The sequence below is a fragment of the Aspergillus flavus genome, chromosome 6, assembly GCF_009017415.1.
Source record: "Aspergillus flavus chromosome 6, complete sequence".
NCBI classification, from domain to species: Eukaryota; Fungi; Ascomycota; class Eurotiomycetes; order Eurotiales; family Aspergillaceae; genus Aspergillus; species Aspergillus flavus.
The window spans coordinates 2,500,453-2,526,820 of NC_092410.1; the positions used below are offsets into that span (position 1 = coordinate 2,500,453).

At 48.5% G+C, this 26,368-nt stretch overlaps 14 protein-coding genes across 14 annotated transcripts; 8 read left to right on the top strand and 6 right to left on the bottom strand.

Annotated features, from left to right (window-relative positions):
• Window positions 1-63: 63 nt before the first annotated feature.
• Window positions 64-799, top strand: F9C07_12037 (putative dsDNA-binding protein PDCD5; the record flags this gene model as incomplete). Its single annotated transcript, XM_041286807.1, has 4 exons — window positions 64-87; window positions 185-276; window positions 384-394; window positions 516-799. 4 exons carry the CDS (start codon window positions 64-66, stop codon window positions 797-799), a joined length of 411 nt encoding a protein of 136 aa, XP_041149017.1.
• F9C07_2170069 (coenzyme Q biosynthesis protein Coq4-domain-containing protein) lies at window positions 254-2,252 on the bottom strand. The gene is made up of 2 exons (XM_041293815.2): window positions 1,978-2,252; window positions 254-1,824 (listed from the first exon to the last, which is right to left on the bottom strand). Exons 1-2 carry the CDS (start codon window positions 2,207-2,209, stop codon window positions 1,178-1,180), a joined length of 879 nt encoding a protein of 292 aa, XP_041149016.2. The 5' UTR covers window positions 2,210-2,252; the 3' UTR covers window positions 254-1,177.
• On the top strand, window positions 2,253-4,141 carry F9C07_2286378 (putative SET domain-containing protein; the record flags this gene model as incomplete). Its single annotated transcript, XM_071510824.1, has 6 exons — window positions 2,253-2,739; window positions 2,808-3,341; window positions 3,406-3,460; window positions 3,513-3,575; window positions 3,628-3,739; window positions 3,790-4,141. The coding sequence occupies exons 1-6, from the start codon at window positions 2,599-2,601 to the stop codon at window positions 4,139-4,141; spliced, it is 1,257 nt and encodes a 418-aa protein (XP_071367876.1). The 5' UTR covers window positions 2,253-2,598.
• Window positions 4,142-4,222: 81 nt separating this feature from the next.
• F9C07_12033 (putative 2-dehydropantoate 2-reductase) lies at window positions 4,223-5,317 on the bottom strand (the record flags this gene model as incomplete). The annotated part of the gene is made up of 1 exon (XM_041286806.2): window positions 4,223-5,317. One exon carries the CDS (start codon window positions 5,315-5,317, stop codon window positions 4,223-4,225), a length of 1,095 nt encoding a protein of 364 aa, XP_041149014.2.
• A 425-nt stretch (window positions 5,318-5,742) lies between these two features.
• Window positions 5,743-7,505, top strand: F9C07_2286379 (exosome-associated protein). Its single transcript, XM_041293803.2, has 3 exons — window positions 5,743-6,061; window positions 6,114-6,280; window positions 6,333-7,505. The coding sequence occupies exons 1-3, from the start codon at window positions 5,857-5,859 to the stop codon at window positions 6,696-6,698; spliced, it is 738 nt and encodes a 245-aa protein (XP_041149013.1). The 5' UTR covers window positions 5,743-5,856; the 3' UTR covers window positions 6,699-7,505.
• Window positions 7,506-8,673, top strand: F9C07_2170079 (CHCH domain protein). The gene is made up of 3 exons (XM_041293802.2): window positions 7,506-7,888; window positions 8,034-8,286; window positions 8,350-8,673. The coding sequence occupies exons 1-3, from the start codon at window positions 7,650-7,652 to the stop codon at window positions 8,380-8,382; spliced, it is 525 nt and encodes a 174-aa protein (XP_041149012.1). The 5' UTR covers window positions 7,506-7,649; the 3' UTR covers window positions 8,383-8,673.
• A 208-nt stretch (window positions 8,674-8,881) lies between these two features.
• F9C07_2235842 (uncharacterized protein) lies at window positions 8,882-10,540 on the bottom strand (the record flags this gene model as incomplete). The annotated part of the gene is made up of 5 exons (XM_041293810.1): window positions 8,882-8,917; window positions 8,984-10,058; window positions 10,120-10,238; window positions 10,309-10,361; window positions 10,462-10,540. The coding sequence occupies 5 exons, from the start codon at window positions 10,538-10,540 to the stop codon at window positions 8,882-8,884; spliced, it is 1,362 nt and encodes a 453-aa protein (XP_041149011.1).
• A 235-nt stretch (window positions 10,541-10,775) lies between these two features.
• Window positions 10,776-11,944, top strand: F9C07_12030 (cytochrome oxidase; the record flags this gene model as incomplete). The annotated part of the gene is made up of 4 exons (XM_041293801.1): window positions 10,776-11,022; window positions 11,114-11,626; window positions 11,679-11,784; window positions 11,845-11,944. The coding sequence occupies 4 exons, from the start codon at window positions 10,776-10,778 to the stop codon at window positions 11,942-11,944; spliced, it is 966 nt and encodes a 321-aa protein (XP_041149010.1).
• Window positions 11,862-13,837, bottom strand: F9C07_1793095 (centromere kinetochore component CENP-T-domain-containing protein). The gene is made up of 5 exons (XM_041293799.2): window positions 13,579-13,837; window positions 13,286-13,517; window positions 12,769-13,201; window positions 12,173-12,715; window positions 11,862-12,119 (listed from the first exon to the last, which is right to left on the bottom strand). Exons 1-5 carry the CDS (start codon window positions 13,669-13,671, stop codon window positions 12,020-12,022), a joined length of 1,401 nt encoding a protein of 466 aa, XP_041149009.1. The 5' UTR covers window positions 13,672-13,837; the 3' UTR covers window positions 11,862-12,019.
• Window positions 13,838-14,003: 166 nt separating this feature from the next.
• Window positions 14,004-15,097, top strand: F9C07_2235845 (U3-containing 90S pre-ribosomal complex subunit-domain containing protein; the record flags this gene model as incomplete). Its single annotated transcript, XM_041293800.1, has 5 exons — window positions 14,004-14,370; window positions 14,420-14,597; window positions 14,653-14,751; window positions 14,804-14,856; window positions 14,916-15,097. 5 exons carry the CDS (start codon window positions 14,004-14,006, stop codon window positions 15,095-15,097), a joined length of 879 nt encoding a protein of 292 aa, XP_041149008.1.
• Window positions 15,098-15,869: 772 nt separating this feature from the next.
• Window positions 15,870-21,013, bottom strand: F9C07_2109688 (RNA polymerase II transcription mediator; the record flags this gene model as incomplete). The annotated part of the gene is made up of 7 exons (XM_071509053.1): window positions 15,870-16,901; window positions 16,968-17,194; window positions 17,245-17,533; window positions 17,587-19,434; window positions 19,483-19,687; window positions 19,738-20,335; window positions 20,404-21,013. 7 exons carry the CDS (start codon window positions 21,011-21,013, stop codon window positions 15,870-15,872), a joined length of 4,809 nt encoding a protein of 1,602 aa, XP_071367877.1.
• Window positions 21,014-21,864: 851 nt separating this feature from the next.
• On the bottom strand, window positions 21,865-22,329 carry F9C07_12026 (uncharacterized protein; the record flags this gene model as incomplete). The annotated part of the gene is made up of 2 exons (XM_071507747.1): window positions 21,865-21,924; window positions 22,102-22,329. 2 exons carry the CDS (start codon window positions 22,327-22,329, stop codon window positions 21,865-21,867), a joined length of 288 nt encoding a protein of 95 aa, XP_071367878.1.
• A 1,099-nt stretch (window positions 22,330-23,428) lies between these two features.
• F9C07_2286384 (uncharacterized protein) lies at window positions 23,429-25,048 on the top strand. Its single transcript, XM_041293798.2, has 8 exons — window positions 23,429-23,895; window positions 23,981-24,031; window positions 24,095-24,126; window positions 24,188-24,204; window positions 24,269-24,280; window positions 24,331-24,428; window positions 24,491-24,507; window positions 24,578-25,048. The coding sequence occupies exons 1-8, from the start codon at window positions 23,748-23,750 to the stop codon at window positions 24,647-24,649; spliced, it is 447 nt and encodes a 148-aa protein (XP_041149006.2). The 5' UTR covers window positions 23,429-23,747; the 3' UTR covers window positions 24,650-25,048.
• Window positions 25,049-25,251: 203 nt separating this feature from the next.
• On the top strand, window positions 25,252-25,995 carry F9C07_12024 (eukaryotic translation initiation factor eIF-1; the record flags this gene model as incomplete). Its single annotated transcript, XM_041293797.1, has 4 exons — window positions 25,252-25,279; window positions 25,508-25,582; window positions 25,693-25,785; window positions 25,847-25,995. 4 exons carry the CDS (start codon window positions 25,252-25,254, stop codon window positions 25,993-25,995), a joined length of 345 nt encoding a protein of 114 aa, XP_041149005.1.
• Between the last annotated feature and the right edge of the window lie 373 nt (window positions 25,996-26,368).

Here is a 26,368-nt window from a genome sequence, read left to right on the forward strand (position 1 = left end):
TACAGCATATCAGCTGTGTTCATCACCTTGTATTATAATCACCTGACTACTCAGTAAAGAACCATGGCCGACGCAGAGTTGGAAGAGGTGCGTGTCTAAAATTTGTAACGCTGCTATCTTGATCCTGCATGGCCATGTTAGACTATGACTAAGTTTGCGAACCATCTACTGACATTACAGTTAGATCAGGAGAGCCCGCCTGGCTCAGCTTCAGCAGCAGCAGGGAGGCGTACCACGAGGTGGTCCCGCTCCAGACGGTCAGGATGATCAGAGGAAGTAAGTTTTTCTCGTCTTGATTTTTTCTTGCTATTCGAAAGAAGGGATTTTCCCTCTAGTTTTGCGTAGCGCAAAAGATTGAATAGCACTAATCGTTTACTTTACAGACAAGCAGAAGGTATGCTATCTCCCACGCATCCCCTCCCCCACGACCCCACAAAAAAAGAGAGAGGGACATGAAAATAGCGTGACAGCGTTCGCTTTAACCCAATAGTTATATCTAACAAAGTACCTATCAGCCGAACGTCGCTCTGCGATTCTGAACCAAATCCTCGAACCCGAAGCTGCCGACCGCCTGGGCCGCATTCGCCTCGTGAAAGAGTCGCGCGCTGTCGACATTGAGAACCGACTGATCATGTTGGCACAGACAGGCCAACTGCGGCAAAAGGTCTCGGAGGATCAACTCAAGCAGCTCCTGAATGCTGTGGCTGAGAACCAGCGCAAGGATGAGGAAGAGCATAAGGTTGTATTCAGTCGGCGTAAAGGAGGCTGGGATGATGACGATGACTTGTTGGATCTGTGAAAAGTTGAATTGCAAAACAGCGAATGCCGTTTAAGCCTGTAAGGAACTTCTTACAGATCTCGTCTTGATACCTTCGTCCCTTATAATCATGAGCTATGAAACAGAAACAAACTGGTCCTAGGCGTTTGCGGTCGGTACATGGTGCAATCCTTCGACAGCACTCAATTCCATTAATATTCAACCACGTCTTAACACCGGATGCTTAACTGACACAAGGATCAGTTTCTTTCCAGCATTTGTGATACCAAACACCCCGCTTGCAACAATAATCTAATGTCCGTTAGGATGAAGGGAAGAGTTCATGACTCTATCGAATACACGGCTACCGGAGGCCATCTAATAAATAATATACACATTAACAACCCCACAAGGCCAAAACTATGCACTCTGCTGCAACCTCTCCTTCTCCCGCTTTTTCTGCTCCCTAATCATCCGCCTGATCTCCCTCATGTCTGGGGGCTTCTCAATACCCAATTCACCCCGTAACTCATCCACATCCTTCTCCAGAATCTTCTCCCAATAAACATTAATCAACTCCTTACTCGCAAGCCCACTCCTGACCGCCCACGGTAACCACAACGCAAAGAACCGCTCCCGCTCCGCAGGCTTCAACCTCACCGCAGCAAACATACTCAACCCCGTCATGGGAATAAGCGTATTTAGAAATTCAAACGCCTTTAGCGCTATCTCCCCCTCAACGAAGGTCGGCAGACCCGTCACTGCGTGGTAGAAGTCATGACACTCCCGGTAGCGCTGCATGACGTATGCGCATTCCTCATCGTCGATGTATTGGACGTTATCGCGGGTATCGGGGGAGACACCTTCGCGGTCAAGCCAGGCGGCATAGGTCCGACCGACGGAGTTCTCGGGGAGAGAGCGGAGGTATGGTAGGGGGAGGGTTTCGGAGGTGATGCGCGGACGTTCGCGGAGGATCTGGCGGCCGGTTGGGTCCGAGAGCATGGCGTCACGGAGACGGTAAATGAAGTAGGGGGTTGCGGTTGCTTCACCACAGGCTGCGATGAGATCTATATAATTCCGGGCATTGGTGTTAGCGAATGGTTATCTTGTAGTGTAGTTTATCCATTTTGATGTAGGTTCGATGCAAATTGGTTGCCACAGATAATTCAAAGGGTTGAATTATTTTTTTCTTTTAAAAAAAAATGAAGAAGGCTTCCTACCTGCTCTCCGAGGATTCAACAAAGCTCCCACAGCAGACCCAACCGCCAGAGCACCACGCTCGACGAAGTTCAGCGGGACATGGCCGGGATACTTTGGCGGCGGGCGATTATTCACGGAGAAAGACCGCGCGCGACAGCTTACTACCGTAACAGGTGTTGACAAGCTTAATTCGCGGAGACTCAGGGCTCCGCGCCTCCTAAGGACCGACATGTTGAATCCAGAAGGTGACATGCCTTTATAGACATGACCCTTAGAAAGAATGCGATAATGAAGGTTGTAAAGTGGTACGATGCCCGGGGAAGATCTCCGGTTGGCGTTGTTGGTGCCTGTGCGACGCCGTACCACTGATAAAGATCGATAAGCATTTTATCGCCCAGCCCTATAATGTTGCTTTTTGCGGCCTTATTTGACCACTAAATGAATATGAACCCCCGACCTTGTGATTCAGTGGACTAGCACCAGGAGGGATATTTCAATAGCTATTTTTGAATGATATATTGACGTATCAACTCTATCTACTTAAAAACAAATTACTTTCTCTTTTCTCTACGCCTTTTTTCTTCTTCTTTTCTTGCCCTACTAGTTATACTTCTCCACTAAGGACCCAATATCCCGCAATAATGAACCCAAACTGGTGGCCTGGAGAGGAACACGAGCAGTTTACAGAATGGGCCATTTCGCAAGGGATTATTGCGAATGGAGTCGGGCCTGCGCGGTTTCCAGGTCGCGGTTTGGGAATGATAGCCACGCGAAATATAGAAGTATGCGATTGCTCTTCAGCCATCAGTGTCACTATCATCCGCATCAATGTAATCTAACCCTGACCTAGGAAGATGAAGCCATTGTGACCGTACCATTGAAAGCGATGCTAACCTCTGAGCGTATCCCGTCTTATTTCACCAGCAAATTCCCAGACGGGACACCCACCCATGCGCTATACGCTGCGTTTCTCACGAATGGCAATGCAGAAGACCTGGAAGAGTTCAACGCGTGGAGAAAGACCTGGCCTAGTCGCCAAGACTTCGAGGACAGTATGCCCATTTTGTGGTCAGAGTCTCTGCGCAACTACCTGCCACCGTCAATCTCGAGCCATTGGCATAGTATACAAAGCCGAGACAAGCTCCAGTACGAGACAACCCATCAGAATCTTCTTGCTCAGCAGGAACAAAGATTGCGCACGGCTTGGGATATCGTTGTGTCTATTTTCCCGGATACCGATTGGGAGACATTCTCATACCATTGGCTCATAGTGAACACGAGAAGCTTTTTCTATTTGATGCCCGGCCAGGAGCCACCCGAAGATCGAAATGACGCCATGGCCCTGCTGCCGTTTGCTGATTATTTTAATCATTCGGATGTTGCGGTACGTGAATACGATTCTATAAAGTGATATCTTTAACGCTGGCTTACTGTAATTGGGGTCATAGTGCAATGTAAAATTCGATGGTGAAAATTATGTTTTCCGAGCTACTAAACACTATGGTATGTACTGCAGTTGATCTGCTTCCACAGGCCTTCTGACCATGTGTCACAGACGAAGGAGAAGAGATATACATGAGTTATGGACCTCATCCTAATGATTTCTTGTTTGCTGAATGTTAGTCACGAACATGTTCTGCTTCTTTCGGGCAGCCGGTTAACCACAACAGATGGCTTTTATCTTGATGAGAATGAGTCGGAAACATTATACCTCGATGATATAATATTAAAGGACCTTAGCACATCGCTACAAGAGGAACTGGAGTTCCAGCAGTACTATGGGTATGTTTACAAATTCCGGATGCCTTCCTAATTGGTCACTTTTGCCACAGACCACTTCGTCGATGTCTAACCTATACGCTCAGTAACTACCAATTAACGGCCACTGGCGTGTGCTACCGTACCGAGATTGCCGCGTGTATAAACTATATGCCACTGGAAAAGTGGCGGAACTATGTACTGGGTTATTCTGCCGAAGGTGCCGACGAGAAGAAGATGGAGGTTATGATTCAAGGGTGGATAAGAGCGTATTCAAACGAAGCAGACACGGTAATCACCGCCCTTGAGAAAATCGAATCTAGCCAAGCGGACAAGAAAGATCATCAAAGGACAAAGATGCTGAGGAAGCGATGGACACAGATTAGGGACCTCTGTATTAAGGCCTCCGAAGCCGCGTCCTGTTAAAATAATAGGATTCATGAGATGGAATTGCGCATGGTATCACAAAAGTCGAATTCATTATATTGTACAGGTGTGAGAGCATGTTCAAATTTGGGGCTCTCGGAGCAGATCAATCGGAATGGCACCCGACTCTACCTGCTTCGTTTGGAGGCCTTTGGCGAGAACCAGGTGCTTTATCATATAATTCACGACACACTTGATACCAAGCTCCTCGCCCCTACGTACGATGTAACCATTCAAGTATTCGATTTCCGTAGGTTTTCGAGCCAGCACATCCTGTAACATCGAACTATGATTCTTGGCTGTCTTGTTAGCCAGCTGCACAACCATCATCCGCAGTCGCTCGGGAGAAAACCGGCTTTCAATTCCAGGAACGCCTTGCAGTTCGGGCAAAGCGCAGATGACGCTTGAGATCTCAATGAGGAGCAAGCGCATGATACGCGTGAAGCTATAGTTGTAAAGGAGTTCTCCGTTCTTGCAGTTCATGATCGCTGTCAATGGGTTGATTACACAGTTCAATGCGAGCTTCTCAAGCTGGTATAGCATCAGGGAGGATGGGGTTTCCGCAACAGCAACAAGCGGTGGTGTGAGCGTCAGTGTGCGCAACAGGTATTTGGTACTCGGGGCCCAGTCGACATCCACTTTATTTGCTGGGGACACGGCATCTGCCGGTGGGACAGAACCCAAGATAGTTGTGCCAACGCCTGTGTGGCAGACTTGGAATGGCTCCTTCCTTCGCGCTAAACCGTGGGAGATAACACCACACATGTAGTGTGGACGTCGTCGGGGGTCCCGGAAAACTTTCTCATTGAGCTCTTCGATGATGCCCATTCCGTTTTGGAGGAACAGGATCGTTGAATCAGGCGTCAGGCGGCGCTTGACAGAGTCCATCGCCGCCACGGTCACTGGTCCTTTGACAGCAACGATTAGACACTCAATACGCTCGTCGGCAGGCTGCGCTAAGAGTTCCTCATTACCGACACCTTCGGTATGTTGGTCAATGCTGTCATTTCCATTCTCTGCTGTACCATCCTTATTCCAATACGGTACTGAGTACCATGTCTTGTCGTTCAGTACATTGACATCAAATCCCGTTTTTACATCATCCAGGCCATTAGTATTGATCGATAAGCATTTCTTCCTCTCTAACCAGGACCTATAAAGATTGGGATTGTGCATCAGAAGCGTAATAGGAGGCGGAGATGGCCGGCTGGCAAGAGAGTGAGCGACGAACGTTCCAACGTTCCCAATGCCCAGGACATGTATGCGGCCCGAGAGCCGGCGGTTGCCGCTATCTCTCGACGCTTCCTCGGCGTCCTGGTGCCATGTTGCCAGAGAACGAACGGTGCAACCGCGCTGAGCATCGCCTGCTGCAGAAAGGCAGAATTGGGAAATGCCAGTCCGCAAACGCGGACGGCGTCGTAGTATGGACAACACTTTGGAGGTATGGCGTGATATACAGATCAGATTGGTCTTCGGGATGCTCAAAGCCTAAGCAACAGTCACAGAATTGACTAGCTGTGCATTACAAGACAACACTTCCTCTATGAGTGACACAAAAAACAATTTTTTAAAAAATTAGTATAAGTGGCTGCGAGGCTACAGGACCAAGTCGACAACCGCCGGGCTGCCCGATAAGATTAAGAACCTAGCTACTGACCGCCCTTGTCACCGCCTGGAGATAAAAAATTGATATTATCCGAGATATAACTCTCAGAATGCCGACAATCATCATTCAGAAGATGGACGCAACTGATTTATTGCCGCTGCTTGAGCAGCTGGACGATCATGTCGATGATTTGGAAGAAGCTCTGGCACCAGTCCTGAATAGTGCCATTACTGACACATCAAAGAAGCTTCCTGTGTTGGACAAGGCAAAGTTTCACGTTCTGATTACTTACGCCTTGGAATCTCTCATCTTCTGTACGATAATCTCGATCCTGACACTTACTTTGACATGCTAACGTGGTCGCAGCTTATTTACGTCTTCACGGCGTCAATGCTAAAGAGCATCCTGTGTTCCGAGAACTAACCAGAGTGAAGCAATACTTTGAGAAAATTAAGGCGCTAGAAGCAGAGCCAGAGCAGCGGACATTGACACTTGACAAGCAGGCTGCAAGTCGCTTCATCAAGCATGGTCTTGTATGTGCTTTTTACTCTTTGATCGTGTGGACCCTAGTACTAACGCCGTCAGGCCGGAAATGACAAATTCGATATGGAGCGCAAAGAACAACAAGCGAAGGAGAAGGCGCGTGCCCAGTTGAAGGCATCTTTATTAGCCAAGAAGGCGGTAGCAGCAGCACCTGAGAGCTCATCGAAGAAATCTGCGGACGATTCCGCATCTGGCTCAGACAGTGAGTCCGATAGTGGTGAAACAGCGAAGGCAACAACACAGTCCGGAGATTTGGCGAAGAAGAGCAAAGAGATGAAAGTAGATAAGACCGCCAAGCGTGAATCTGCCAAGAACAAGAAGAAGCGCAGCAAGGATGATCGCAAAGAGGAGCAAAAGGAACGGAGAAAGAAAAAGCAAGAATCTCGGAAAGCAAGGAAGGCACAATGAACAACTTCAAACACTACACTATATCGTCTGACAGGGCTGAAGAGGAAATTTTTGTGTTGAGGTATGATCGGCTGGTTCCGATCTCTGAGTTTGCATTGAAGTCTCGGTGAGCCTTCACTGTCGCAAAATGCGTACGTCCCAGCACTTTTGTGCTTCTCTCCAAGTATATGGTAGAGGCGCTTCTATTGAACCCAACAATGGCTGCCTCATTCCATTATACAACTAGGGGTAATCTGTTGCGATATGTGTATCTACATGTACGACCTACGTGGATACCCCAGACACCGCGCACACGAGTCACAGGATGAACCCTGGCTCGTATAGCGAATGATCTAACAATGGTCGATTGGAAATATGCCCGAACTAGTTTTTTTTCAAAGAGATCAATCTCTTAAAAGTTACTTAGTTAATGAATAAATTAAGTAGCAAGTTGCATTTATCAATAATCATGAGCTACTTTCCCTGCCGTAAGCTTGAATCATAGGAGCAACTTAGCTTCCAATCTGTAGGTCAGGTAGAGAGAAACCAATATGAGTCAGAAACGACTATACCGAAGTCATAACTACATGCTACAAGTGTGAATATTCCAGTATGTTCCCTATATGAAGAGTCATCCAATGTAAAAATAGGTTCCTAAAGTCCGACGGACTTTAGGCAATGAGAGGAGCTGCCTGTATTGTAGTACATTAAATACTCAACAAACATGGCTCTAACGGCATTACTGGTCGTAATACTAATACCGCACATGGTTTTTGTCGGGAGAGCCCCTGCGGATCGTCGGGCCAATCGGGAGCGAGGAAATAGAGATCGGACTTTTCGACTTCTTCTCCGCCGACTTTCGAGTGTCTTCTTTTATATAACCCGTCCGTTCGCCATCAAACAGCTCTCTATCCCCACCCATCAACATTTTCTCATTTTCCAACTCCTAAAACCACATCTATACTAATCAAGATGCCTCGTCAACGTCGTGGTGCCGCCCCTACCCCTGCGCGCAGCGCTCCCACCAGACCTACCGCCGCTCCCGCCAGACCTGCTGCTGCTCCCTCGGCCCAGCACTCCCAGCCTCACTCGACCGCTGCTCACCCCCAGTCGACTTCCCAGCAGGCCTATCCTCACCCTCCCCCCCAGGCTGCCCCCGTCCAGCAGAGCGCCGGACCCGGCCTGTTCGGCCAGATGGCCTCGACCGCTGCGTAAGTTCCCCCTCGGTCTTTCTATCAAAAAGCGCCTTTGGCGGAAGACAGTGAAAAAGACAATACCACTGCCTAGTCCACAAGACTACATTCTTTTACATAAAGAAAATGAAGAGAAAAGGGAAACAAGACTAACATCAACCAGTGGTGTCGCAGTCGGCTCCTCCATCGGCCACGCCATCGGTGGTTTCTTCAGCGGCGGTTCCAGCGCCCCCGCCGAGGCCCAACAGGCAGCTCCCGCCGAGGCCCAGCCCATGGACACCGGACTGTGGCAGAGCAACACCGCCAACAGCTCCTATGGCAACCCTGCCTGCGAGACGGACGTTCGCAACTTCCGCCAGTGCATGGACGAGAACCAGGGCAACCTCAGCATTTGCGGATGGTACCTGGACCAGCTTGTATGTCTCCCTTCTAGAACGCTGGTACATGGTGGTTGTTACGGGTGCTAACTGGTATTACAGAAAGCTTGCCAGGCCGCTGCTAAGCCCTACTAAAGTTAATGTATTATGTTTCGCGCTGGGGGATATACTAAGGATGGGAATTCTGGGTTTGGAACCGGTTCAGTTTACGGACTTGATCGGGACGGTGCGATGATTGGATTGGATTGGATATGGACTGTGTTTGCATAGCGGCGTAATATTCCTCTACTGTATACCACTTCCGTCGGGGTTGACCTGATGACTTTTCTTTGTTTTACCTTACATTTACTCACTTCCATCTGCTCAGAAGATAAGAGACAGATGAATATCTAAAGACAACTATTCCACTCTTCCATGGTCCTGGCTGTCCTGAATTAATTGAGTAGGCCTAACATTGTGCAGAAAGCGAGCATAACTATAGTCCAGTCTGCAACTGAAAGCGAAGGGTGACGCGTCACATACTAATATAATTCAAGGAATACGTACCATGCGATAGCTGTCAAAGCGAGAGATGAAACCGGCTACAGTATTAATTAAGCAAGAACCGTAAACACCCCAGCTATTACCACTCTGATCACCTGCCGCTGTCTTGTCGAGGCTCGAAATTAAGCTACACAAGTCAGTGGATCCACCCATGTTATAGCTTTAGACCACGTGGGATGTTTAAATTACGTACCTGATTTCCATTGTAGAATTGGCTATCATTCTGTTCATTGCGTTGGTCTCTCAGAGTCCGGATAATAGGACCTCTCGATGAAGATGGCCGTGGCCTAGATGCGCCATCGCCAGACGGAGACGGAGAAGATGTGCTGGCCTGGGAGGTCGCAGACGGACTCGGAGTTGGTTGACCATAGCCAAAGAAGGAGCCTACAAGACCCGTGGCGGTGCCAACCGCAGAGGATACAAGTCCATATGCAGACGATACAGCCCGGGCCGGTAAGCTGGATCCAGTGGCCGAATAGGCCTCCGTATACGTATTGATCGGGACCATTACAAGATTTGCCGTGGAGCCTAGTCCGAGCTCTGCGAGCGTCTGTTCTTCCTCGGCGATAGTAAGCGTCCGATTCGGCAGGGGAGTCAGGATGTGTTTGAGATTATATGGGCGCTTTTCATCCCCAGGCTGACTGTCAATCCAAGGACGGACATCTCCACGGATGGTTTGCGAAGGTGAAAAGCTGGATCGGATGGAACTTCCATCGAACAGACGGACTTGAAGTCGATATTGTTTGGGCGGTGTTGGGGCTTGCGGTTTGCGCTCATCTGCGGGTGTGTTGGTTCTTTCGACGGATGCACTGCGTTTCGTAGCTTTCGTTTCTGGCTCCTTCTGCTCTTCCGTGCTATCTTTGGGTTTGCCTATTCCTTGTGGTTTCGGCGTTTCTTGCTTCTTTGGCTGGGGTTTTTGTGCCTGGCTAGGTGTTTCTACTCTGTACGTCCTCCCGCCGGCACGTAGACTGTTATATTCCAGTTGATCTGGTCGCCTTTGCGATCCAGTTACTGGCGGCTCAGTTGAAGCTGGCGCTCGCGCCGGGACAGCGGCGGCAGGAGCTGGTGAAGGTTCAGACTGCGGTGCAGTCGCAGACGCTGTGTGTGAACTGGTGGATGGGTTCGCAGTATGGCCCTGAGCACCCTGCGCCGGTGAGTTCAGACTGGGCTGCGTGGTCGGTTTACTGTCCTCTAGAACAGCCTTCAGCCGACTATGAAAGTCATCCTTCGAGATATCCGGCACAAGATATTCCCGCAGCATTCCATTCCTACACAACAGTCAATCAGAAGCCCAACAACCCTAATGCCTGAGAAGGTCTTCACACATACTTGATCACCACAACAGCAGGGAATTTCGTTACGGGACAAAAGGACGTCAAGAATGTAGCTTCTTGGGAATCCTTGGTGAGTCGCAACAGGACAGATCTCGATCCGAGTAATTGCGCAAACTATGTCCCACCAGCGATTAGCGGACACATACGAAGGACAACTAGAAGTAGAGCTGAGGCAAATCCATACATCCTTGTCAGCGAAATAATCCTCTTCCCAGAGGTTACTTGTTTGGTCATTATCTGTTGAAAATACATCCAGCTGGTTAGCAAGTGGATAACGGTGGAGCTCATCTGATGTATGTCTCGATGTATGCGTTCGTAGAAATCACAGCAGACACACCTCGAACAAAGCATATTACCGCTTTAGCTTGCGAGACCGCTAAAGCGATACCTTCCTGCAGAGTTCCAGAAAAGAACATTGTAACCTAGCGCTGTCAAAAGCGATGTATGAAGTATGGATCGTAAGTAAAGCGATAGCTTTAACTCCGTCGGGGAAAACAAGGCCGTTGCCGATCACGAGCCCCTCGGGACTCAATTCGACGTCAGTTCGAACGTTTGAATTGTTCTTTTTTTCGCACACACTTTCCGCCGCCCAGACTAAACAGCAATTGGCTCTGCGATCAGGACAAGTGAAACCACTCGTCCCAATTGACCATGCGGTCGATCTTTTCGGTCCTGCAACGGGCCGCAGCAACCTCATGGCAGCCGCCAATCGCCGCGTCGATTCGGGGTCCCCGGATGGCGTTCAAGCTGGATTCGATTTGCGCCAGATGTCGTCGTCAACAGATTCGGTTTTATAGCAAGCAGTTGGCGGATGATCCACGATGGTTGTCGGTTGTGGATCATCCTGCGCAAATTGTTCGTACTGGTCGTAAACATGGACCAGGTTTGATTATCTTAGGTATGGTAGAATCATTGATCATTCATACTTACAAACAAGTAGCTGCTGGTAAAGGCTGGCAGGACACTAATGAAATGTATTCTCTTTATAGCTCTAATCCCTATTATCTCATTCGCGCTCGGCACCTGGCAAATTCAGCGTCTCGACTGGAAGACCAAGCTGATCGCAAAATATGAAGACCGACTCGTCAAACCTCCTCTTCCGCTACCTCCACAGATCGATCCGGATGCCATTTCCGAATTTGATTATCGACGGGTTTACACTACGGGACGTTTCCGACATGACCAAGAGATGCTCGTTGGTCCTCGCATGCGCGAGGGTGAGGATGGTTTCATCGTTGTAACGCCGCTTGAGAGAGGGGATGGAGAGAGCACTGTCCTGGTGAACAGAGGCTGGATCTCAAAGAAGATGAAGGATCAGAAAGACAGAACCGAGGGTCTCCCCCAGGGAGAGGTCACGGTCGAAGGCTTGCTACGGGAACCTTGGAAGAAAAACATGTTTACACCGGAGAATAAGCCCGAGGACGGAAAATTTTACTTCCCTGACGTTGAACAGATGGCTGAGCTTACTGGTAGTCAGCCGGTATGGATTGAAGAGACTATGAGTGAGCCTGCCTCTAGCACGAAGATTGACATGGCCGAAATTAACTTCTTTAGTTGCGGACATGGTCGAATACTATAACCGAAGTGGCAAGGGTATTCCTATCGCTCGTGCTGCCGAAGTGAACTTGCGAAACAACCACAGCCAGTACATCTTCACATGGTAGGTTTCCTATGAATGACCCAATATCCCGCTAGCGAAACTCTAGCTTACCCTAAGCAGGTACGGGCTGTGCTTTGCAACTTCAATCATGTTGTGGATGATCGTACGTAAAAGGCCCAATGAGGCGACTCGTCGTGTTCGTCAAAATGTGAATTGGTGATATTCGTTGACATCTTTTGTGTTTGCGACTATCGGTGGCGTTCAGTTTGTTTGTTAGAAGCACCATGTATATTGTTCAAGGGGGCATTGACAATCTCATGTCTTGCAGCAGTTCCTTCGGTAAATGCTTCGATGCCAGAGAGAAAACAGTCGTAGAATTGTTAATATGGCGTTGTCTAGAAAGTTGACGAGTCAGCATAGCTAGGGGGAAGGGTTTATCCCAGCTCACCGTCTCATCAAAGTGATAACGTCACTCTCGTCAATCGTCTTCCGACCCGCATGTTTAGAATATGCCGCCAGATCTTCAGCGACCTGCTCAAAATACCACGATGACGCTTGTTCAATGGCAGCTAAGGTGGCCTTGCTGATCTTAGCTTTAGAGCCAGCTCTCGCTGGCGCAAATCGAGTAGCCAGCTTTCGAATTACCCCTGACGGCATGTTGGGGACAGGGATACCGTGTCGGGAGAGCTTCTTTTGCTTTCCTTGTACTGTAATAGTGTCTTCGTCACGCAATCCTCCTCCGACGATACCGGGGCTTTCGCTTAAAGAGGCGCGAGACGGCATGTGGAGATCTAAACCAAATTCACCAGCTGTGACAGCCGCATCGTCACTATCGTCAGACATGGGGGCTGTGTCCTGTACCAGATCAACAGGCGGAAGCTCGAACCCTTCATCATCGTTGAGAGGTCCGTCCATGTCGTCGGCCGGAGGTGGAGGCGGGGATGGAAAGTTGAAATCAAAATTGAACCTCCCAAGGTCTTCCGTCTCGCCTCTGTACCTATATTAGCCAGAAAAATCCAAATCCGTTGGGGAAATACCACCCACCCTCTATCAAAGGCGCCTTGACTCATGACAGTTTCGTCTTGGTTCTCTCCGTCTTCACCATGCTCGATACCGGAGTCACCACCATCTTCTGAGTCGCTTTCCAACCGGGTCGCATCACCAAAGTTCTCACTCAGCCTAGGGTTACCGAAACTCATCATAGATAATCGTGCTCTATCGTGTTCGCTCGTAGCCCGTCGGGGGTATTCGACCGTGATATCCTCTTCTTCAAACGCCAAAGAGAGCCTGGGAGGACGTGGCTCGGGACTCGCTTCCTCCTGCTCCTCCACCTCTTCTAAAGGCAAGGACAGCCGGGGACGCTCAATCTCCGGTTCATTATCAAGCTCTTCGATCTCATCCTTCTCCAGTTCCGGCTCTGATTCCGGTTTTTCTTCTTGCGGTGATGAACGAATAGGTTGTGATACGGGCGCAAGAGCTGATAACCGAATTTAGTATGCATCTGATGTACTCATACACGCAAATCGCACGCATATGAAATAAGCTCATCTGTGACACATACCTCTACCGAGATTCCGTAGAATATCAAATGTAGTCTCCCTCTGCATCCGTCCACTTTTCCTACGGTCACGCGCGGGTGTATTTGCCGCTCGGCGCTGCATCGCTCGTAATCCATATGGTGTTGATGGGGCCACTGCAGCTCTGTTGCGTGGCGTTCGTCGCGACGGTGTCCCTGACGCTGCTAACCGGCCGGGGGTGAGAGGGTATCTGGTATGAATAGGAAGACGCTGAAGCTGCAACCACCCACGGATTAGTATACACAGCTTTAATTACTGTGGGACGCAGTGTAATAACCCCCGTAAGTGTGGTATCTCCTACAGGAGTGAATGATTCGGAGATGTCGGACTCTCGCGGTGACCGGCGGCCACGCGGCTTAGGGGTCGACATTTATACTGATAAGGGGACTTATAGAACAATTGCTTCATGTATCGTGTTGACAAGTGATCGCATAGAATTGGACATGTCACTGAGAAAACCTGAAGATGATTAGGCTGCAGCGCATGTCCCAATTTCGCAAGAGGGGTTGTTGTTCTTCGGTGGAAAGCGCGTGTTGATGACATGGAAGAGTTGGAGTGTAATTGGCCGTGGCTTATCGATAAGCCGGCTGACTCAGCATAAAAAAAGTTGCTACGGATCAAGTCTTATTGATAAATGAATTCTAACCATTGAATGTTTCTTTTTCTTTTCTCTTAGAGGATCGATAGAGATACTAAGGCAAAATGTCTGCGGAAGCTGCCAAGTCATCCGGCCTCTCGGCCAAGATTGATAACAAACGCAAGAGGCAAGCTGAGGAATCCTCAAAACAGGCCGGGGCGGCTACTGGCAACGCAGAGGGTCCGAGTAACAAGAAAAGAAAGAACGGCAAATCCAAGCTAAAGAAGGGTGGAAAGGACAAGAAGGATAAGCCCCAGCTAGATGCGTCAGAGAAGGAGCAGAGAGACGCCAAGCAAACCGAGACCAAAGGCGGCATTGATGAAGCTATTGGCAAGATGGACGGCCGCCTGTTGGCGGATCATTTCATGCAGAAGGCTAAGCGCCACAATAAGGAGCTGACTGCGGTCGAATTGAGTGACCTTAGTGTTCCAGGTATGTTCTTGTCAAACTCAGCGATATGTGTCAAGACTAACGATCTAAGAATCCTCATTCCTCGACACATCGTCGTTTGACTTGCCCAGACAATTGGAGAAGCTACCAGCGTTTCTGAAGGCATTCAGCCCTAAAGGATCTGACCTTTCAAAGCCATCAGAGGAGAAAGGTACACCGCATACCCTGGTGGTCTGCGCTTCCGGGCTTCGAGCAGCCGATGCAGTGAGGTGAGTTAAAGCCGATTAACGCTATACATCCTGGGTATTAACCACTCCACTGTAGAGCTCTCCGTACGTTCCAAACCAAAGAATCCCCAATTGGCAAGCTGTTTGCAAAGCATATCAAGCTGGAAGAAGCCAAGCAATTCCTGGAGCGATCACGGTATGTTTTGCACCCGTTTAGGCTCCTTGCAATTAAACTGACTTTCCTTAAGCATTGCCATTGGAGGCGGAACACCTGCTCGTATCTCCGATTTGATCGATGCTGGTATGGCTTTCTCACATTCAAGTGCGCAGAGCAGGCTAAACATGAGCTGACTTCTACAGGTTCCCTCAAACTTGGCGAACTACAGCGTATCGTGATCGATGGATCCTATGTTGATCAGAAGCAGCGTGGTATCTTTGACATGAAGGAAACCCATCTTCCACTTCTGAAATTGCTCACGCGGTCCGAGTTTCGTGAACGGTATGGGGCGGAGGAGAAGCGGATTCAGATCCTCATCTTTTAGCTTCTTACAGTGATGTATAATGTGGTTGGCGTTAATCAAGGCTGGGTGTTAGATCGTTTTATTGTCTGTTTTCGTTCTGGGTAGTGATACCCTACATGCATATATTTGCATCGTATGCTTGGTTTCTTTTTTACTTTGATAAATACAGGTTTTCGTAGTTTGGAACATTTTTGTTCATCTTGAGCTGTCGTTAAACCTAGGGTCAATATCATAACCGCAAACCATGGGCAGGTCTCTATCCCAGTATATCAAAATACACGTTCGGAATGAAATTAGCTCTTGCTCTACACCAAGTCCAGATTCGTTAGTCACTGTGACCCTTGTATCCATAAGATGATGCTATTGTCGGACTATATGCTAAATATGCGAACCCATATGCTATGAACCACCCACCCAATATACGCCAGACCTTCTCTATATACAAATCTCATGGTACAAAATGAGGGCTTGTAACAAGCGAACGTTGCTGCCAGATGTACCGCTATAAAGCATAGCCACTACGCAGTGATCGCAATGCATGGAATAGATAAAAAGAAGAAGAAAAGAAATACCACACATGCAAATGGACCATGGTCGCGAAACATAATAGAACTGGATGCCTTCGTGAGTCAAAGGTACGATCGTGTTGTAAGGTCAGAGGTAAAGCTATATGCAGATGGAGATGGTATCAAGCGGTGAACAGAACAACAACCCAGGAACCATAAGAAAGGAAATTATGTACGTAGATGTTAGAGGATGGTCGTAGGCCAGAGACGTAAGCCGCAGAGAAAATCTAAGCCCGAACTCGTCTGGCATCGAAGTATTTGAGGTTCACAGCGGTATCGTTCACCCCTACGATTGGTGCGGCATCTTCGAGGAGCTCCCAAGGGCGTACTGGGTAGGGTCCCATAGCACGTCCCCGGTATTGGAGGCGAAGATGGCTGGCAACGCAATTAATGCCTTCTGAAAGACTAGCTGAGGTAACTGCAGGGGTCATAGCAGTTGGTTGTGGGTTAGATGGAGCACCCGGCAGGGCGCTGGACGGTGTTGGAGTTGGAGTAGAACCACCTGCGGCAGGTGATGGAAGAGAAGCAGCCTGCAAGCTATTCAATGCTGCTGCATCGCTCATGGGACCGAGAAGGTAAATAAATCTAGAGTCATTTTGATACTGAAGAAAGGGTGGACATTTTTCCTTGAGGAAACGGGCACATTGCTGCCGCGCCTCATCTGGGAACGTGTCGATCAGGGAGGCTGCGACGTCTAATGCATGAGTCTGAAGCAGAATTCCGGGACAAGGACGGTAGCCCTGAGACGGTATTGGGTGAGGGAAATAGTCAGCCGCCGGGAAAAGGCGTATAACGCTGTCTGGAAGGCGTGCAAGGGATATGCATAGAATTGAGATCAGCAAACGAGACTGTTCCTGCAGGCCGTTGGCTCTAGGCGCTGGGGATGGCATAGTGAACGCAGAACGGTGAATCACAATCATCCTTAGAAAAGCAGAGAACCAGAAAGCGAGAGACCTCTCGAAGTTTGAGCGAGACTGAAGAATTTGAGTCGTAGCGGCGCCGTGTCTATTCATGGTGACGTTGTTGAAATTGGTTTGCATGATAACAAGCCTGTGGAGAAGTAGATCCATTTTCTCAACGAGAATGGGAGCCACAGACTGTACACCAGCCTCTGGCACACTGTAAGCAAGTTTCTCAATTATCGTCAGGTACAGCTTTGCTGTCTCCAGGGACTTGGCTGTGCCCGGGTGTCCATGAGCTTCAAGCTGTTCTTCGAATAATGGGATAGAAAAGAGAGCTCTTTCAGCTCGCTCCCGAATCTAAAAGAAGGGAGAAAATAGTCAGCTTAGGAGGACATTCTTGTAGTGATAGTGGTGTTTCCATACTTGTCTTATTATGTCTTGACTCATGAGGCCTACGAAACCAACCCAATTTGATCCTTTTGATCGTGTATCTTCCACAGCGGCCTTAAACATCACGTCAACGATACCGTTGCCCACATTACGGCCAGATTCTGCATTGAAAAGCATTTGGAGCTTCAACTGGCAAAATGGAAGGGAGAAGTCATCAGTCATGCGGACGACCTTTTCTGCCTCGGACATTGTAGGTGGACCTTGCGGTATGTTAGCAATATAAGCAACTATCGGGATTCGCTTTACTTACCAGCGAGTGAGTCAAAGCCCAAGAGGTTATCTAGAGCCCTTTCCAGGACGGTTGTTGACGTTGAATGTTTTCCAATAAAGCCTTGCAGACAGTATTGGACCGTAACTTCAGGATTCTGTGTAAGAAGGATATCGAGCAACTCTGTTGCACAACCTGCGATGTCGGGCTGTCCTGGATTGGATCCAGTCTCTGAATTAACCAACGCAACTGCATCGCATATTATATCGAGGGTCTCCTGAGGGTGCTTCATGAAAAACTCTTGTTGTGCGACATGGAAACGGTATGTGACCTGGGAAAACAAGTTTAGCGTTGCGTTCTAGATAGATATGATAGTTGACGTACCAAGTCAGCGTATTTACTTTTTCCTGAAACTAGAGGAACAAGAAGCTGAAGCAGGTCCACCCGCAATCCGGCCAAGTTGGGAATTACAGCAGCCACCTTTTCCGACTGCAAAAGCTTTTTCACTAAAAACACAAAAGCATGTATGGTGACGCAGCCAACTCCGATGAGAGGAGGGAGAATTCGGGACATCGACGGGGTAGAGGACTTCAGAAGTCCACATATCCAACGAATCAGCATTGTATCGAAATGCTTCGGTTGGAACGGCCGCAAATAAGCCAGATACCTGGCAGTTTCATTTGCTGACAGTTTTGCGGGACTGCCACTATTTTCTAGTATATGCATAAGCGAATAGAAGACCGTATCCATCGTGGACTCGTCCATGCCACCCCCAGACGAGAGAAGTTGGTTTAACTTTTCTTGAAATGAAGGGTCGACATCACTGAGTGCTAAGGGAATACTATCCGAAAGCGGGGAAGGCGCTGCCAAAGCTGACTTGTTCTCTAAGCGAGTGAGGTCCTGACGTAAAAGAGCAACGGTGTTGAATTCACTGGGTATTCGGAGTCCTAACTCGATGAGCGAAAACAACAAGTCCAAACTTGCATTGCCCAGTCTCTTAAGACGAGCATACGACTCAACGAGGCCCCTGAAGAGGTCAGCCGTAGCGCCAATTACACAGAAACAGTCAAAATGGCAATTGACCGTATCGGCAACGGAAGCCAGGACCACGTCGTCATCACAACGAGTAGCTTGTTTCAGTATGTCTGCCAGCATCGAGAGGTCACCGAAAGTCTCTAATATCTCCCTGACACTGTAGAACTCGTCGGGAGTAAGAGCGGATGCACCTGGGTCCACCGCCACGGAGACCCCAGAGAGTTTTCTGTAGTTGTTAGCCGGAGCAGTACTCCTAGAGAGCAGATAAACATACCTAGGTGAATCGCGGCAATGCCCAGCAATTCCGTGGCGAATCCACTGTCCGATTTCGGATTTCACAGCCCAAGTGGGATTGGGCTGTGATGATTCAGTGGGCATAGCACTGTCCATCTCAGCGCCGAAGATATTAGGCAGTCGCTGAGCAATTGATATTTTCAGCTCTGCAATGGCAGAGTCCTCCTCCATCACCGGGATTCCAGCCCTGTAAAGGAGCGTATTGCGGAGGTTTCGCACATGCTCTGGGAGGCGATTGGCCGGCAGTTGCTTTAGGAGACAGAGGTCACTCGGTACGGGCTGAGGGGTGTTTGTGACACCTTTCGCCATCAGCCATTGAAGGTACCTACCTACAGAGAATGTCTGAGATCTGACTAGCTCTGAAATAATATGGTAGATATTTTCCATGTTTAGTGCGCTAGTCACTCGAACATCAGAGAGGAAAGAAAGAATATATGAGTCAACATCGATCCCAGACATCTTCCACTTGCGCAAAAGACGCACGCCAGTATATACACGGCAAAGACCATAACGGAACGGTGTAGCCGTCCACTCGAGGAGTTTGGAAATGAGAATAGCTTTATCCTCTATCGTTTTCAGGCATGCAGTGGAGGCGGAAGAGATGTCATGCGCGGAGCGGATGGAGTCAAACAGCTGTATGACACGCTGTTGCGGTGACCGTTCAGCTGTGTCTTGGTGGTTCTTGGGTAGCTGCAATCGCGAATTGCGTTCAGAGAGATTCTGGTAAATCGTTTTATGGACATTGTCCTTTAAGTTCAAGCATGAAGATATAAGCTCCTTGTGGTTTTCCCATGAACCTGGCAGAACCACAGATGAGGTATGCTCGAGAACAAGTCTCCTGACATAAAGAGATAATCTATCTACGAGGGGCTGTAGTGGGCCTCCTTTATCCGGCTGGGTGACCTGTTGTCTGATTAATAGGGTATTGACCGTCAATATCAGCGCACGTACCTGACGCAACTTCACAAGTAGCAATTCGGCTAACCGCCGCCCACGCTTCCGATATCGCATAATATTGTCCCAATAGATACCAAGCATCAGCAGCCAAACGGGAACTATATTGACCGGCGCGGCTTCTAACGAGGACAAGAACCATCCAAGATACTGGTCGTGGTCGAGCAGACGTTCAAAGAACAAGCGAGCTGTTAAGCTTACCCTAGGAGATGTTAGCACTCGAATTATACGAACACCATGTTAGTTACATACGCATATGTCATCTTCATTTTCCATTGCGCAGAGCCGCAGGCTCCTAGTACTCCTTCTAAGAACTGCTGAACACTTGCTGTCCAGTCACGGACCCATTTTGCTTCTAAGCCCAGCGCTAATGTGCCACTCGTTCCTTTCCTCTTGAACGCACGGATCTCATTGGCACCGACACACTTTGCAAGCCACACGGCTCGGTTAACTGGGATACCTTTGTTTAAGCATTGATCCAGAAGTGCCTTGCCCCGGATACCATGAGGAATCGTTCGGCTCAACTTGCGCAGAGGAACAGACGGGTTAGCGAGGTCACGAAGCCAGGCCTCGCGTTTATTATCCGTTAGAGTTACTCGCGGAGGTGGCTTAAAGGTCGACGGTGCAGTCACCAGGCTATGGTTTTGTCTCTTTTCAAGAGCTGCTGCAAAAACGGAAGAGAGCATCTGCAGACCGGAGCGGTGCTTCAATTGTGCATATAACGAGGGTCGTGCGGTGTTCGATTCATTTTGAGATACCTGAGTACGGTCGTAGTGTCCCTGCTTTGCCGTCTGTTCGTTTAAAACATCTTCCGGGTGGTTCCCAATCCATGGGGAGAAATCCGCAACTTCTAACGTTTCGGTTACCGGTCAAACGTGTCCCTTGGGCTTTCATAGCCGTCTGGTGAGGATAACTTACTTTCTCCTTTAAGCACTGGCGCAACAGAAGGAGTCTCAATGCGATAGGGGATCGTCTGTACCTCCTTCACGGGTGAACTAGCTCGTGACGTTGTCGGATTACTTCCCAGCGACTCCGGAATATACTTCCAAGGCAAAACCGGCAAAGAAGGTGGCGATGCGGGTTTCCCACCCTGCGCGACAGCTGTCGCATCTTCCTCATTCATCACATTGCTCCCCGGCACCTCGGATAGCATAGCCTGGAAGGACCATACCGGCCGATTGCGCCAAGAAAGTGAGGGAGGCTTTGAGCCACCCGTTCCTGGTGTGCTTCTCAGCTCTCCACCGCTCCCCGGCGCAGGACTCGCATCTCGAGCGGAGGGTGCTGCAGGTAAGTCCAGCCGAAGTCTTTTTGGCGGAGGTTCTAGCTCTTGCGCATCACCACCACTCGTAGTAAGGTCGATGACTGCCGGCTGTCTGGGTTGCGGCTGCGGTACAGGTGTAGGTAGCTTCTCGAACTGAGGGTCGGGCGGTCCCACGGCTTGAGAAGCATCAACATGCCCAGAGCCGTTGTTGACGGCGCGCAGGGGATGACCCCACGATTGGACGCCGGCAGAAGAATGAGGTATCATCTCAGCTTCATGGTGTATCACCGCGCCGGAGGTTGCTCATTGGAACAGCAGAATGAGGCCGATCAACCGGACTAAACACGCGCAAATGATCGTTGGCGACTCTCTAAAAGAACCGAGATGTCCCGGCTCTGTTTATATGCCTCCTACCAATCTGTCACCGGACGGACGTCGGGAAATGCAAGGTGAGTGGATAGAGTGGTTAAAGGTCGGGAAATAATCGGTGCGAATCAAGTAGGGGCGGGAAAGTCTGCAGTGAAGGTCGCAAGGCACGCGAACGAAGGGTCGAGACGGAAAAAAGGATTGAAGAAGGACGAAGTAGAAAAGAACAGAAGAACACAAAGAAGGAGAAGGGCGAGGGAATTGGGGAAAAAGCCGAGTACGGCGAACGATAGGGAAGATCTCCAGATAACGTAAGGAAGGACCAACTGGCAGTCCGTCTTTTTTGGGTATCATCCGTACGTACATAGTACATACATACAATGGGACAGTCCGGAATTATGGGACCGTCTGGTACTTACTACTGCGGTAGGGAGGGGCGGACTGAAGTGTACCGGATGACGGGTAATTAACGCGGGATTGACACAGTGTGGGCGAGATAAACATGGATCCATTACTGGCGTAATACCGGATGCCGAATGCGTCTTAAGCTTGAAAGCTGATTGTCCGTACTCTTTAACCTTATTAGGAGTCTAAAAGGAGATTCATGCAAATCGAATTGTGATCGCTCAAGGGTTCTCTCCTGATATTCCCTGTTCTTTGTTTGTTTCTAATTCCATTCTCCGACGGGAGATATGGAATTGACTAGTCTGGAGTCTGTTTCTTAAGGAATAATGAAGAGGTCAGGTGTACTCCTAAATTATCTCCTCGATACTGTATGTGTTCCTTTCCATACCGGTGACATCCCCATGGACCTGCATCAGATTTTACCCGCATTATTGTTAATATTATATATCCATTATCCACCCGGGGTCCATACCTACTATTTCTTTAAGGGGAGAAGAAAAATACACACAAACACTGGTAATAGGGTATCAGAAGGGTATACACGAACAACGGCACTAATGAATAACTGGGGACGATATTATTACCCAACTAAAAGGGTCATCCTCGGATTCTCCGGCAAATCGATGGGTCTCTTGGCAATCAGATGATGGGCCCCATATTGCCCCATTCTCGAAAATCGGAGATATCTTATGGAACAATGTTGAGTAACTAATTCCGAGAATGATGGCATTGACAAAACCTTCTTTGCCTCTTGGGAATTTATTGAAGTCTGGGACATGCCGACATTGGGTGGCATCTGGAGATTCGTACATAATATTATCCCAGTTCGTCATCTGCTGTCGTACATACTGTACATACTTCCATACTCCGTACTATCAGTAGTAGCCTGTACGGTACGCCCGTATAGCCTGCAGTAATACCAAATGATTTGCATCCCCGTTCGGAATATCGACTGGCCTATGGACAGTCGGTCAGACAGCCTGCGCATCAAACGAATGACATCCCATGGATTCCGTCTCCCAATACTACTCCTACTAGAAACCCAATTCCCCTCTCTCAGGTTCACTTTCTGGTGGTGAGAAATAGCCGCCGATCCATTCCTACTAGCCAGATCCCGCCACTCACTGTGGATGAGCCATCAGATACTATTTCCTCCTCCGCATGACAATCCCCCAATGTGGCATGATATGGTTGTCTGATTCACCCTCCTGTTCCCCGCATTTCCACTATGATATCTCAGAGTTGGCTTATTGTGCGTATTGTATTTATCCTGTTCTTTCTCTTTATATCTTTGTAATGGTCACGTTTTTTTCTCTCCCTTGGGTTACACTAATATCAGAGTCCTGCCCGGTAAAGCTTAAAGGACGTACTTGATCAATGCTCTCTCTCCGTTGCTGATGCCTGAATGCCATAGGACACCCACTCTCAGTCACTGCCCATGCCAATATTACACAACATCCCTGACTGCAGTGCAATTTGGATCATCACACGAATACATACTAGGTACTCCTAGTCGACAAAGAACTTACACGCTGTAGCTGCATAGACCTAGAATTTTAGCACGAAAAGCAAGTATTTCTGCAACCACGCCGGGCTACCATGGATCCGTGCCTCACTGATGTGCGATTGGATGTATACGCAAGCACACCGGTAATGAATCCAATTGGCATGGAACATGGCTAGCTGAGACCAAGGAGTGCTTTCTATGTATGGACTACCAACCCTGTCGAAATATGTTTGCTTTTCCGGATAAGTTGTTCGGGCCAGTCTCTGTTTCAGCTGTTCCCTACACTTGATACAGCCCATGGTTGGTCTTTCCGGGTTTATTCATTGAGCAAGGAGGACTACCTTTTGGGCTTTGAAGATCATGATTTTCCTGATTTTCTTTCTTTTTCCATCTTTTTTTCTTCTTTCTTTTCTTTTCTTTTCTTTTCTTTTCTTTTCTTTTCTTTTCTTTTCTTTTTTTTTGGGTCTTTTGATTTGCTATATTTTTTTAATTATGCCTTAATAGTCTGGAGAGTTAAGGCAGCTTTACGAGCCCAGGAACATGGAGATCAAGCCCCTACCAATTCCTTTTTCTTCTTCCTTATTTTTCTTTCTTTCTATTTTCTTCTTTCTACCTATCGGTGTACGGAGTTACATTATCTAGGTACATACATACTACATCTAGTTTTGTGATGGTTCATTTTGACGGGAGATAAAGAAAAAGATAAAGCCGAATGGCCAATAGATGGACTGCCGCTTTAGTCTTGGCAACTACCACTTGGCTGGCGAGTTCGTCTTTCTCCCCAGCATCGTAACAACAAGCTGTACATTAGCACTAGTTATTTCCTGTGTGAAGATGGCTTCGAAAAAAGACATGCGGAGGTTGGACCTCGGTACGTTAATTTCATAATCCCCTCCCAACCTGTGTCATTTGTGATGGCGAAAACACAGTTACTAATTGCTGTTCTCCAACTCCAGCCATCCCCTATGTCGACCCGCCTGCCAACAAGGATGATGCCGATATGTCTGGTATACTTCAATCTGCTACATGGATCAATTGGGGAGGAATGCTTTATTAACGGTCTGGTCCAGGCGCAATGACCAGCACCATGCCCATGGCCGCGGTAGGTTGACATCCGGATTTCTCATGGTTGCGCGGTCCGAGGATGCTGACAGTTTTCATAGATGTTCACCCGTAACAGGTGAGATAGACTATACTGTTCACACTGCCAGGGGTCATATGTCTGACAAACCTTTGATATCCAGGATGATCGGATGGTGAATTGCTCTCTTACGATCAGCCTTGGAGGTGTCTAACTAGTATCCAGGGTCTCATTCGTCTTTTCACTTCAAAATTGGCTCGGTGAAACACCTGAGCAGAAAAGGACGGCATCTACTCCTGCGTATATGTCTGTCTTCATGTCCTGTTCGTCTTCCTTTTTCCCTAATAAAGGTCAAGATAGATACTAACTTTTGATGTGCATATAGTGATGGCATTGGTTGTTGTACGTCTCAAGTTCCCTCCTTATCCGCCCTGCCTAGTAATCGGGTCTGGTACTTATTCACATGCTACAGACGTATTTCCCTATATTCATGCCTCCGCCGGCGGTTCCAGCAGGTGCTGCCACTGCTACCCCTTCTCCATAAACAATGCCAACTGTGTGGCCTGTTTGAGGAAATTGAATTGTGATCCTATACCACCTTGTATATCTATTACCTAAAAAGGGGGTAGGAGGCTTCTGAAGTTAGGATGATACCCAAACGTCCACGTCCATGCGGTCATCGATTTGCCACTGAAGTGCATGGTGATCACGTGGGATTGTATCAATAGTTAGTCTAATACAAGTCTTGATCTTTTTCTTCTGTGTCTGAGTCATGCCGTTTTCTTCACACACTGTGGGATTCAATGTGAATGAGGTTATGTTTTCATATATAGGAATCACACTAGAGATACAGGTATTAGTAGATCATCTGGCCGATCAGCTGGATGAAGACGCGCAGATGAGCGAAAAGGGGCTTAGTCACAGTTTCACCGCCTTCCCCCACAGAGGCGCTAAATCGGGTCGCGCCCCTCAAAAGGCTCTTTCTTCTTCCTCACTTGTCTTCTCCCCAACAACACCTTCACACTCACCCCTCAGCTCTTCTACGAACGCTCGCGATCGCTACAAGTTACAGAGTTTTTAACTCTTACCCCTCGCTTTCATACTACAACCGCTTTTAAGGGCCCGTTTCGAGAAAAGGCCGAGTTTATGTCCATCGAAAACCTCAAGACCTTCGGTAAGGCCATTTTGCCACCTCCCTTATGCCAGCTATGACTCCCCCCTAAAGATGGTGGTCGCCGTGAGCGGGCAAAGGCGTCGCTACAGCAAGTCTATCCGATGATTCGTGTCACGGATCTGGCCTTGATTGTTTACAGATCGTCTTTGTCTACAGTTTGGTGCCGCATGACATTTTTGGCGGGGTAATCCTGTTTAGGAGCCTGAGGCTGACACGTGTTTTACACAGACCCCTTCGCCGAAGCTGACGAAGACACCGGCGAGACCAAGCAGTCTCAAAATTATATCCATATACGGATTCAGCGTATGTCCTCCTTGCCATCGTCTCTATTCACTGGATTTTCTATTTTCTTTTATGTGTTTGAATCGCCGTACTTGTCCTCGGAATTTGTTACTGATATCACTGCTTTACAGAGCGCAATGGTCGAAAAACCTTGACTACCGTTCAGGGTCTTCCTAAGAAGTTTGATCAGAAGAAGATCTTAAAGGTGATCAAGAAGAAGTTCGGTAAGTTGCTACTTCATCGCTTCCATATAACCACAATGAATGCCCCCTAACGGCTGTACAGCCTGCAATGGCACCATCGTCGCCGATAGTGAGATGGGCGAGGTGATTCAGCTGCAAGGTGATCAGCGTAAAGATGTTCAGGAGTTCTTGACCGACAAGAAGGAGGGTCTCGAGCTGGATGCCAAGACCATCAAGGTCCACGGTTTCTAAAGGAGACGCCGCGCCCCGTTCCGATCCCAGTCTACTTTGCCCTCGGAGTGGTTGGATGGAGGCATGTATCGCCTATCCTTCGTCTTAACTCTGCATTGCTCTCTACGCGATTGCAACATCTAGGTGGTTCGGTTAAGCTTCTTGTCTTTTACATCCAACCCTCTGTGGCCGGCGCACTGGACGTGGGACCTCTGTCGTTATTATGCACTGTCTAATTTGATCCCAAACAATTGCGGCACGCGATTGATGGGAGTGGGTCCTTTGTTGGCTCGACTGCTATACTCGGAATGGGATTATGACGGAACGAGGCGTTGGTAGATACCCAAATATATGCATAGATGTTCTTCTGTTTCTTGCCTCATCCCTGTCGTTA